Source organism: Falco punctatus, assembly GCF_963210335.1.
Source record: "Falco punctatus genome assembly, chromosome: 4".
Lineage (NCBI taxonomy): Eukaryota > Metazoa > Chordata > Aves > Falconiformes > Falconidae > Falco > Falco punctatus.
Window position 1 is genome coordinate 49,619,864 of NC_137583.1, and position 12,765 is coordinate 49,632,628.

General features: G+C 41.6%; 1 protein-coding gene across 5 annotated transcripts in view; it reads left to right on the top strand.

Moving 5' to 3' along the window:
- The window catches only part of KDM4B (lysine demethylase 4B), a 92,047-nt gene that overhangs the window by 58,943 nt on the left and 20,339 nt on the right, over positions 1–12,765 (top strand). For 3 of the 5 annotated variants that reach the window (XM_080382511.1, XM_080382514.1, XM_080382515.1), the window contains exons 9-13: positions 427–623; positions 1,101–1,133; positions 5,211–5,380; positions 10,982–11,493; positions 12,336–12,453. In XM_080382511.1, coding sequence (XP_080238637.1) covers positions 427–623; positions 1,101–1,133; positions 5,211–5,380; positions 10,982–11,493; positions 12,336–12,453 — 1,030 coding nt within the window. The remainder of the gene's footprint in view (positions 1–426; positions 624–1,100; positions 1,134–5,210; positions 5,381–10,981; positions 11,494–12,335; positions 12,454–12,765) is intronic. The other 2 variants (XM_080382512.1, XM_080382513.1) reach the window with 2 other exon arrangements.

The window sequence follows — 12,765 nt, forward strand, 5'->3', positions numbered from 1 at the left end:
GAGAAACTCTGCAAGAGACCAGCTAATGGAGGGAAAGTAGGTTTGTGGTCAGACTCAGACCTGGTCTACATCAGCCAAAGTTATTGCTGTCCGATGATTGTAAGACAGCAGATGAGTGGTATACTGGGTACCAGTCACCAGAAAGTTCTAGCTTTGTTGGCAGGCTTAGAGGGAGAAGAGTCTTGCAGAGCATGGCAGCTTGTGCTGTCTCTGGTTTTGCCAAGGGCAGGCAGAGGCAGCGCTTTCCCTTAAGCTGAAACAGCCACGTATACATCGGTGCCGTTCCTAGCCTTGACCCCCTCTAGTAACCCACCTTGCAAATGGTGGAGCCTTGGTTTGCCTCTGGAGAAAGGCAGACTCAGCTGACGAGGAAAGAAGGCGTTCCTCTGCTCTGACGTGGTGTTGGTGTCTGGGTATCTCTTGCAGTGTACCTGCCGCAAAGACATGGTGAAGATTTCCATGGATGTCTTTGTGAGGGTTCTACAACCGGAACGTTATGATTTATGGAAACAAGGAAAAGACATTGCTGTCCTGGACCATATGAAACCCACAGCTCTGACTAGCCCAGAACTAGATGCCTGGAACGAGACAAAGGCAGAGCTGAAGACTAAATTGCTTCGCAGGTAAGGAGAAAAAAGGAAAAATGCTGTGTCCGAGCACTGTGTTTGATTTTAATTGCTAAGATTTTAAATGCTGTAATTCTTAGTTTGGGGTAGTTCAAACTTTTTTGTTGTTGTTTCTGTTTTGTTACAATTCCTCTTGTAATTTTTCTTAGGTAATGTGGTCCCTCATTGTTCAGTTAACTTGAAATGTTACAGAAGCACATGTTTTCTGGAAGTAGGACGCTGTGTGCCCCCTCACATCTCATCTCTTATCCTCGAAGACAAAAAATCTATAGTAAACATTTATAGCTTCACTTATCAGAAAGCAGGAGGAGAAAAACCCCCATCAATTGCAAAAGGGATTTTATGCATGCCTTTCTATGCTTCCTTTGATCTCGGTATTAATTTTCTACAAGTTTGTGGGTTTTGTGTGTTACAGCATGCTTGAATTGAAAATCTGGCATGCTAACCTTTTACTGTTGGAATCTTGCCTTATAGGATAGGAGATGAGGAAGAGGACAACAAACACCGGTATGTGACTTCCATCATCAACTTAAATGACTCCTTTTTTTTTTTTTCCTGTCAAGTTTCTTAAAATAGTAACTCTGAAAGTGTTTTCCTTTTTCAGTTAGTTTTTTCATGTCTGCTTCCTTGAAATGGCACAGGAAATCTTTGGGCATCGAGGTTTCTCATGTCATCTTGGTTTTGTGTAGTTTTCTGAATTCTCCTCTTGCATCATTGGGGAACCTCAGCTATCTTGTGCCTGTTTTCCATTCTTGAGTCTGCAGTTAATCTATTGAATTAGTAAGGACATGTAACGATTAACTGTTTGTGGATAAAGCTAACTGGTCACCAAAGCAGGTAGTTAATAAAAAGCTGCCACTGTCTCAGAAAGACGGATTTGGAACTGGGATTCTGAAACACTGGAGTGTTTTAGACAGGGGCTGCTGATGGGAGAACCTTCCCTTCCCCATCAAGCTTGCTTGGAGAATGAGACTCTACATTCTAGGAAACTGAATCATCATAGGACTTTAGTGTACTCAGATGTGAGGTGTGTGCCCTTCCATATGCTCGCTTACCCTTTTTTACGTCATTCTCATTCCTGCTCCGCCTGTTACCCAGAGTGCCCGCAGTACAGCACACGAGCTTACTTCTTTCTGCTCTCATCTAGTAGTTGTTGAAAGTCTGGTATGAGTGTTGGCAGTCTCTGGAAATTGTACCGCTTCATCCAGATGCAGTATTCTGCTTGTAATTTCAGTTCCAGTATCGCTTCATTGAAATACAGGGGAAAAAAAACAACTTTAGAAAGACTTTTAAGTTTCTGGGACCATCTTTGATAGGGACTTTGAGTAAGTTTAAAAACTGTTGACCTGATAATTTGATGATTGCTGATGTATTTAGGCATTCTAGCAAAGGAAAAGGTAATACACTAGTAAGGGTGTCTCTCTTCCTCTAGCACTGGTGTTTATGGTCTTCCAGGAGATTTCAGTCACCCCCTGTTCCTTTGGACTGGCGGTCCGGTGTCTTGCCTTTTCTATGTGAAATGTTTGGTCCCTTATTTTACAAATATTGAAATGGGAAAGTGTGTTGCCCACTAAGTCCAAGCCCCAAAAGACATAACAAATACAGTATTTGGCAGATAACCAATCTCTGTGATGTTGCTCCACTCCAGAAATTATATTCCTAAAATATTTTCAGCCATTCATTCTGCAGCAAGCTTCAGGAAAAGCAGCGTAGTCTCAGAGTCAGAAGTTGCCACTTAGGCTTTGTGGGCAGTGACAGGACTCCAGTGGGCCCCTGGAGTCTGCCACATCTGGAAATTTACTGCCTATGGCTGTTAAGGGTTACTTAAATATATGTAATGTTTGCATGGTGTGAGGTACTATATGAACACCAAGGATTATTTTCCCCTCTTCAAGCCTATTGCTTAGCAGAGTAGCCTCTCTCTTAACCTGAGCCTATTGCAAAAGATCCGGGTTACTTTTTTTCCTTATCTGCTCATTGTTTCCTAGGTTATTTCAGTATTATCCTGAAGCAGTTTTGAAACTGTTGATTACTGCTTAGCAATAGTCTTTCTCCTATGTGTAAGTCTTGGAAAGACATCGTTTTACTTGAAGACTGACTTTTCTTAGTGGGATGGACTTTACTGGAAGAATGGGATTCACCTCTGCCCAAACCTCTTCACAGTTGTATCTACTTAATTTAAGTCACTTTGTGGTCTGTTCTTCAAAGAGTACAAATGGGGCTTTTTTGCCAGCTCTCCTGGAAAATGCAGCTTTTAAACTTTGCAGAGAGGTATGTTATTTCTTCTCTAAGGTCATTCATAGTTAGTTACCTTGAAAAACTCAACTTTGTTTACTTTATGGCTTCAGTGAGAGACTGTTTTAATCTAGTCCACAAAAAGCCTGTTTCTGGTATGCGAATTATGTCAGCTACAGAACATCTTCCCTTCTGGAAATGTACAGCCTTCAGCTTGTAGTTTTGGAAGCACAGTTTCTTTAAATGATGTGCCTTCCGCCTCTCTCAATTTCCCCTCAACTTCAGAGTGAGAAGAGTACTGCAAAAAGATCTTTTTTTTAAATCTACTGTGAGTATAAAGCTTTGTGATTTAATTTTTGCCTGGCATTTCTACACCACAGGAGTAAAACACACACTTAACTAAAAATAGCTTGTAACACTTGCTTCTGCTCTGATGCTTTCTTCAACAACACTGGAAAGTTCCAGCTGCAATGGATAAGTCTTACAGATTTATCTTCTTCTCCCACCTTGCTTTTCCCCTGCAGAGAAGGTGATGTGTACTTAGAATGTGGGTGAAAAGTCGATCCTTCTGGGTTCAGCTGTCTGTTCCTGCTAATGAATGTCTTGCAGGTGTGAAGTTAACATCTATACTTGGAGGGCTACCATATGGTTAGAGTCTAGTAATTATAAATCACTGTGCATATGGATCAACTTTCTTTTCTATTAATCATTTCATCTCAGGTTGAATTTTTTTCTGCCGCCTTTGTTGGTTAGCTGATTAAGGGTTCTTAACTTCATTGTACTCCAAATGTAATAGCAGCTGAGTTTCTGGGCTCTGAGGATGGAAAGCTGAATTTCAGCTTTTCGGGGGTTTTGGGCCAGTGATTGCAGTGTGATTGCGTTTTCCATGATGGTAGATGGGAGGCCGTACGGAAGATGCTGCTTTCAAAAAAACCCAAATAGGTGTCTGCATGCTAAAAATGGTGTAAACGCTGCAGGTCTCTTCTGTAAAAGACAGTTTGTTAGACTTAAAGCCAACATTCAACAAGCTGTTTGATAGATCCTGTAGAAAGAATCATACTGGGTTTGGCGGGGATGGAGTTAACTTTCCTCCTAGCAGCCCACAGGGCTGTGTTTGGGATTTGTGGCTACAACAGTGCTGATAAGGCACCAGTGTTTTGGCTGTTGGTGAAAGGTGCTTGCACAGCCTCAAGGCTTTATTTTTTTCCCACTCTTCCCCCTGCCCAGTGAGTAGGCTGGCGGTGGGCAAGGGATTGGGAGGGGACACAGCTGGGACAGCTGGCCCGAAGTGGCCACAGGGATGTTCTATGTCATAAAGCGTCATGCTGAGCAATAGAAACTGGGACAGAGAGAGAAGGAGGGGTTGACTTCCAAGGTGGCTGTGGTTTGGAGACTGGCTGGGCATTGGTCTGCCTGTGGGAGATGGTGAGTGGATTTCCTTTGCTTATTTCTTTCCCTTTTTTATTCTTTCCTCTTTCCTTCACTTATTAAACTGTCTTGACCTACAAGTTTTCTGGCTCTTACTTCTTCCTGTTTTACCTCCTTGTCCCACTTGAGCAGTGGGGAGCGAGTGAGTGTCTGTGTGGGTGCTTGGCTCCCAGTGCGGTTCCTAACCAAGAGCCTTGATCCCGACATCTGAATTTGCATTTGTCTTTGCATTGTGGCTACTGTCATCTCTTTGTCTTAGTGGCGTTGACTCTTCAGAAAGAACGGAATTGCTATTGGCCTCTTAGTATTAGTCTGATCATATTAATGTGCACTTTTTTTAGTTAGGCTTTTTCACAGGCCTTGGACCTGGTGAATTATACTACTGAAAAATCATAGACTGCCTATTGATTATGTTATAAGCATTCATTGGACTGTGCTTTTAGAAACTGGCAGTGCTGGGTAATGTTTCGGAGCTGGAAGATGATGCTTTGCAGGCTTCCAGCACTTTGCCAAAGGGAAGCACGTATAGAATGAAAAGAAATATTGGAATGGAGGCAGAAGATGAAAGAAAGATGTATAATGAGTTGTCATCTATATTTTGAAATACAAGCAAAATAAATTTAAAATACAATTAAAATAATTTTAACTGCAGCTCGTGAGCTTACATTAGTAATGGTGGGAAAAAGCTCTTCAAGAAATCCATTCGTAGAAGCCATTAATGTCCAGATCTTAAATGTTGTGTTAAGCAAGGTTCATCTGTTTCCTTTCAGATATCTCTTTTGCCCTGTAGCTATTGTTAGCTACCTTGTGTTTTCTCTCCAAAGAAGATCCTTTTGTTTTGTATTCAGCTTTTTAAGTCAGTGATCGTTTTATATATTGAAGACTGTGCTTTTATGTCAGATCACAATTCTGTACTTCTAGGTCTCACCGAAAAAGAAGTCAACCCAGAAGACATAAAACAGAGGATCAGAAGTCTCTTGGCGATGTCATGGCTATTGAAACTGCCTTGGAAGATGTGAAAGTAAAAGAGGAGCTGAAAAGAGGGACAGACCTAGAGGAAGAGGAGAGAAGCAAAGTGATTGAGGGAGAAGGTGAGGGCCCTGCTCACTGATGGTAGATCACTTTGGTGAAATACTGGGGCAAGCTATCTCTCTAAAACACATTTGTAAATAACTTGTCTGCTGATGTTTATTTTCATGGAAATACCAGTGGAGTCTCTCCCAATATTAAATCTAGGGTCACTGAAATGCACCATCATTTACAGCAGCAATTGATTTTTTTCCTCTCTTTAAGGATTCAGTCCAAATATCTTTCTTGGCAGGGCTTGAATATTCTGCCCAAACTATTACAGGTTTGTAAGAATATATATTAGCGGAGGAATATTTTTAAATATTTCATAGAGAAACAAATAAATATGTTTTGTGTCCTCCTGTGAAAGGGAATGATTTGTGCACTCCCTTGTGCAGTTAATCTTTCCCCTTTCCCTCCCTCCCTCCCCATTTCTTGCAGAGGCTGTGAATAAAGTCAGCCTTAGGTTGTGTGGGATCCACAGCTGCTGCGTGAGTTCAGGTTCCAGGTTTCGTTTCAAGTCTAGCTGTAGGAGGGAAGCGTTTCAGCTTTCTTTGCATGGCTGAAGTTAATAACCAGTCCATGACAACTCCCAGTCCTTTATGATTTCTTCTGCATATGGTTAGTCCAAAGGCCTGACCTCAGCCAACTTGCTGGAGGCCCTTTTTGTGATAGCTTTTTTTTTTCTTGGCTGTGTATGAAAGGTTGCAATTCTTGCTGGGAGTAAGCTTCTTTTTTTCCGCCTGTGTGCATGGTTAAGTAGTTGATGTGTCTGTGATGCACTCTCCCTTAGAGGCACTCTCGAGCATTTCATAAACACTAGTGAATTCATTTTCATATATTGTATATACCCATTATTTGTTTAGCATTTGGCAGAAACTGACGCTGCAAACTGTTTGGAGAGCCTTGATAATGATCTTAAAGGAAATCTGTGGAAGCTCTGGGAAGAGAATAGAGGTCTTTGTTCAGTTCCAGAGTCTCCTAGCTAGAGAGTGTGTTTTCACTTCTCATGGGAAATAAGGAGTTTGCAAATGATCGTTGTACAGAGCAGGAGTAGCACAGTGCAGATAGTTGATTTCTATTGCCCTAAGCTTGAGAGTGTCATCAGGGCGTTAAATTGTACGCTCTTAGGTCTTGTACAAGTTTAACAGTTGATGCTTGTAATAAATGGCCTGAAAATGCTGATATCCCTTTGGAGACAAGAGATAAGTGACAAGGACAGATCCAAGATCATTAGAATGGTAGAGGAACAATAAAGTCTCTGTTCTAGCTGAACAGGTTCCAAATCATACACTTAGACTACATGTTACGAGCTCTTTAACTGTTAGCACAGGAAGGAAAAACTTATTTTCAGCACCATTGCAGAAAACGTCACTAGAATTAGACTATTTGCTTTGCAGTTTCTGAGCGGTCTAGTGCTTAGTGTGGCTGTTAGCAAGTACACGAGTTTCGTAATGCAATATGACACTTAAATACCAATAAGTTTGCTAGTTTTCTACATCCTAATGCCTGCATTACCTCTCACAAGTGCCTTACAGTTTCATCTTGGGGGAAAAAAAAAAAAGCACCTGTTTGGATGGCCCTGTTCATTGCAATTGAGCTTCCCTCCCCCTTGCCTTCACTTTTTATATTCCTCTGTTTTTAATTTGGCTTGATTTTGTACTTACACCAGAACAGATGACCTTGAGAAGGAGGGCGAATGAGATTTCAAAGTAATCATTGGTAGTTTCAAAGTAGGTCTTATGCTTCGTTTTAGTTATTTGGACTAGCTGAATATTAATAACTTGAGGTTTTCAGGATTTTTGACACAGATACCTTAAGGTGTTTTCTTTTGTTTCTTATGACTCAGCTTTATATTCATAATTTATTATGTTGCTATTAATACATTAAGAATTCTTAGCAGGTTGTCTTGGGACTTGAAATTAAAAACGAGAGTCTTTAAGCCTTGCTCCTCTCTGGATGTGCTAAACAGCACACATACATCCTCTGAGTCTGCAGGTATGATTTGCGACACTGTGCTTGTTGAGTCCTGCAGACATGGGCTACAAACCATATATCTTACAGGATTCTCTTTTTTTTTTTTTTTTTTTTTAATGTGAAAAAAAGCAGCAAGGTGCTGAACTGCAAAATAGTTGTGTGTTATTTTCCACTGTGTTTCATTAAAAGGCATTCCCTCGTATCCTCTTGAGTGCTGGTGATTGTAAACTAAGTACATAATTACATGAAGTAATACTGTGATCAAGATGCCGGTAAACCAGAACCAAAAACTTCTTTGCTGTTATCTGTATATAATAGCAAATCAGTTCATAACTGATTTTTAGATAGCCATTTGCTACATGAGGGTTTTACTTCAGGCAAAATCTCAAGAATTGGCCAAATGTCAAGTAGTGGCTGGTCTCTCCGCACTTGTAAGCAACTTGTGTTGCTTAAGTTGGCGATGTAAAGTCATTAGGAAATGAGAATTTTAATGGGGTGGGAGGGCTATCATGAAACAATGTCATAGCATGAGAGCTTGTCCTGGAGACTTTCTGGACTTTCCTAGCATCATGTATTAAAAATAGAGCCTTTTCAGAAATCTGCTGGCAGTCACTGTGGCCATCTATGTATTTGTAGCTTGTGCTGTATGAAGGTCTGAGCAGACACAAGCCCCTAGAAGCAAGTAGAAGGTGTTTTCCTACTTCTGCTTTCTGTTTTTGTATCATCATCATGTTTGCATGTTCTGTTAGCATGGGTATGTACGGACTATAAACACTGGGCATGTAGGATTGCTCTAGGTAGTATTCTCTTCCTAGAAGGAGGGACTCTATTGTAAGTGAAGATGTGAACTCAGTGTTCAGGAGTAACTTTGGGGTGGTGGAATAGTTTTTGTGATTATCTGCAGCAGTCTCCCATGTGGATTGAAGGAAAAATCTTGAATGCAACACAGATGTTTCTGCAGGTGCAGTGCTGTATTAGAGGGACGTACTGGCAGAATTCTCCTGCTTTCTTCTGTGTTAAGTTTCATCTTATCTCTGTGCTCGTGCTTCTGCTAGATAAATCAGTCTAATTTACAGTTTCTTTTTGAGCTGTTGACAGTAGAAATTATTCAAAGTTGTGGCTAAATTACTGATGCTGAAGTCCATTTCTAATTGTCTTTGCCTAGTACCAGGAGGTACTGCTCTAGCTCTTGTAGCAACTTTTTATAATCCATTTGCCCAAACCCTACGATGTACAGTCCTGTGTAAGTAGTTTGATTTCCCCACCAACACCCCTTCCCCTCAAAGTTATTGTACACCTACAACTTCATGAACTCCGTATAGCATTTCAAATTAGAGAAGCAAGTCTTCTCGCCATGAAAAAAGTCACACTACTGTTTTCCATGCGTACCAGCTCTACTACGTGTGCCTTCATGCTTCAGCAGAAGGCGGCTGATAGGCATTCCTCTGTTAACTTGTGTGTTGATTTATGCATAAAGATCCCTTTCCCTTCTAGAAGTATTCACAGCAGCCAGATAGGGACTTTGAATTTTACATCACTTTTTCCTGGCTTCTGATTTTATAGATTCACTTGCAAACTATTTCGTTCATCTTAATGCAGAAAGTTTTAAACAAAGTTCTACCTGCCAGCTGCTGTCAAATTACCCATTTAGAAGTCAATAAAGCTGGTGAGTGGCATTTGTTTTGTTGTTGGATAGAGAATTCTCTGAGTGTATAGAGAGTAAATATGATCCGGTTTTGTGCAACTGGGGAAAAATCCAATTTGCCTTTCATTCAATATGTTTGTTTCTCTAAGGAAATTCAATATTCCTTTCTCTGTGATAGAACAAACCAGTTTATCTGCTGGACTGCCTACGCAAGTACAGCAATATTTGGGCTGGACTTGGGCAAATTGGGCTAGACTTGTTCCCATTTTTTAGAAGTCTGTGTAAATAAAGACATCAGACCAGACTTCTGGGAAATGTCAAGGTTGAGGTATCCCCTAGAAGATTTCAGCAGGGATTTTAGCACTTAATCTTAGTGTGGGATTATTTACCTTTTCTTTTCAAACCCTTCCTCCTGCAGATACCTTGTTATTGTGTGATGGTTTATCTGATCTCCTGTTTACTGTGTTTCGCTGGTCAGCTTTCGTCTAGTCCTTCATGGAAGAGTTGGAATTGGTGAAGCATCATTATTAGGGTGAATGGTCTCTGTCTTTCCTTGTCATCAGCCCTCCTCCCCATCCTGTTAGGGGGAAAATGGCCTTTTGCAACACAGTCATCTAGTCATAGCATCTGCAGGTGAAAAACAATCTCTTATGAAATAAATTGAGCACTGGCATCTGTCCGTGGAGCATTTATTATTTAGTTTCCTTTGAGTGAACTGATAACTTCATTCATGAATTGAGGGAAGAGTTGAGCAAAGGGAACATACATCATTTTAGATGGAATAAGGCAAGATGTGAAAGCATCTCCTGTCCTAACCTAGAGGCACTCGCTCAGGGGCCAACAGGAATTTCAATTACTGCTGTAAAATCGGAGTGTGTAGATCCTTTAACAGAGTTGTATTGGGAATATAGGTGGGGAAGACTTCTATGGCTCATCACTACCTCGGGTAAAAATATTAAGACGTGTGTCTGTTCCAGAAGTGGTTTTGTTGTCGCAGCTATGTAAGAGACTTGCAATGCTATGCAGATAAGATGAATGACAGTAAGCTGGGAGAAACAAGGACAAACGGAGCTGGTGTTGGGAAAGGATGTCTCAGTGCTGGCATGGTGTCTATAACAGGCTTAGTTCAATGCTGTACTTGATTTATGCTTTAAAGGCATCTTTTTAAAAGACCTTGCAGTAGAAATCTTTTGGTAATAATGATTCAGGTATCTTTGTTCAGTTCTTCATTTCCTGGGGCTGTTGAATGCATTGACATGCAGTGATAGTCAGATAAGAGCTATGCTTGTAAATAGAGGGAACAGTAAATGGGGGTGGTCCGGAGGCTAGGGCAGACTAGTGGTATAGAACGGTGGTCTCCAAATTTTTTTGATTGTGCCCCCTTATCAGCAAAAAAATTTTGAGTGCACCTCCTGATGCATGTATATTTATTTATAAAATCTGTACATGTAATGCTGTGCTAACATATTGTGTCCGTTATAAAATACACACAAAAATAGAGATTGAAAAAAAGGATCAGATGAAGATAAAATAAACACTATTAAAGACTTACTTCATTTATTAGTGGTAAAAAAAAATATTTTCTTCCTGCCCTCCAGTTGATGTATCTGTGCACCCCACCTTGGAGACGGCTTAAGCAGAAAATTTGAAATACAGAGTCAGGGCTAATGCAATACATTACATGTTTTTTGGCACACTGTGCAGTTTCTTAGGGGTTTAGAAATTTTCCCTCCAGGCAACATTCATTTTGGCAGTCTTTCTGCTCCAGTCAAGAATTAAATAGTCCATAGAAATGACACAAGTCTTTTCTTTCTAAAGTGAGCTTCTCCAAGTCAATGCTGAACAAGTCTAGAGCTTTCAGTCTGCCTGTTGGAAAGGAAGAATAGTACCATAATGTAGTGTGTTAGCCCAGCATTAGAGCTTTTTGGTGAAAGGAGAAAAACGTTAAATGCCCAGAAATCGTGGCATATGAAGCTAAATGTTGCCTATTGCCTTGAAACAGGTGACTGCAAAGCAAAGGCCCGTCCTCCAAAAGTAAAAGGAGAGAGAAAGAAGAAACACCTTTTCCATCAACACCAACACCAGCTGCAAGCACCTCAGCCTCCTCTACAGCAGCAGCAGCTGCCACCACCGCCTGCATCGCAGCAGCAGCTGGCAGAGGACAAGGCACCGGCAGCACGGCCACTGGTGCCCCCAGCAGTACCCACATCGTCTGCAGCAGAAAAGAGCTTGCCCCCAGCTCCACTGAATATTGTCCACCCCTCAGAGGCACCCGTGGAGGAGGATGACTTTAAACCTCGGCCGATCATTCCCATGCTTTATGTGGTTCCACGGACCAAAAAGGTGGTGTTTGACAAGGAGCACATGTCCTGCCAGCAGGCGTTTGAGCAGTTTGCCACGCAGAAGAGTCCAAGCTGGCGGGAGCAGACGGTCCCTATGGAAATCCCTGTGAAGGAGGAGGAGAACGTGGAAGCAGAAAATACAGAGATGGCTGCAGAGGTCAGTGATTTACAGGTATGCATGACCAGGGAGTTGACTATAAGATATGCCAGTTTTAAGCAACAGGTTGAGGACCAAACTATTAGAAATGGTGGGGATAGGGGGAAATGTGCATTGCCATACCACACGGCACAATTAGCGTAGCTTTCATGTAGATGTTTCCAAGACACGATGGTGCAGACCAGAGAGGAAAAAAATGCTGTGCTGTGCTGCCCTAACTACCCTCCTCTCCGCTCACTCCTGCGTAGTGTGGAATGTAGTTGGATTTCAGTCCTGATGCTGTAGCACTGCTGCTTGTGTTATGTTTGTGAACCGAAGTGTGTGGTTCTGTCAGTTCCTAGTGCAGAGTAAGTCTCTGTGACGTGTTCAGCGCCTTGCACCGGAGAGGGCTGTGAGCCACTGTAATTAGGTTGCATGCGGCATTTACAGTGTTGGCTGGCGCGTGGGGCAGTGTGTACAGTACAATATAAATATGCTTGTCGTAAAACAAACTGTAATGTTCTAGTAAAATGTCTCTGGTCCTATACGCCCTGTACGTAATTTTTATGCTAGAGTTCCTAGCTGTTTATGTGATGGACCAGACTTTCCGTAAGCTGATGGAGTTGGCAGGCTTGAAGCTGTTAAAAAAACCACTGTAGTTTACCTTTACCCGACATCTTAAGAGATAGCATTGGCTTCATCTACTCCAGTAATTGGCTTGGGAGGCTTTACTGATGGCAGACAGAAGGCAGTGAAAAGTTTGCTGTGTAAATTCAAGTACTTTTTACGATAAGGATTCTGTCTCTGTTGTCCTGTACTCTCCTTTGTTTGCCAAGATATTTTGGGGTTCCCGGCTAGCTTGTCCTGGTTTGTTACAGACTGCTGCTTTTTCAAAAATGAAGATGGAGATAAAAAAGAGTCGTCGTCATCCACTGGGCAAACCACCAACCCGCTCCCCATTGTCAGTGGTGAAACAGGAGACCTCGAGCGATGAGGGTGAGTGCACTAGCATTAGGAATGCTTGTATATCTTCTCTGATCTGAAAAATTGCTGAAGTCATTAACATAACTAGATGGCCTGCAACTTTTTGCGTTACACTTAACTGATAGAAAATGTAGCATGTTCCCGTTTTGATAACCCAGCTGGAAACAAAATTCATCTGTGGGAGGTGTACCTTCTCACTTCCCACCCTTTTTCTCTCAAGAAAAATATTTTGCTGGATGCCACATGAGGCAGTGTTTCGGACAAAGGGAGAAAAGAGTTCGCAGAAAATAACATCCTAAAGTAAAAGCTCCGTCACAGATATTG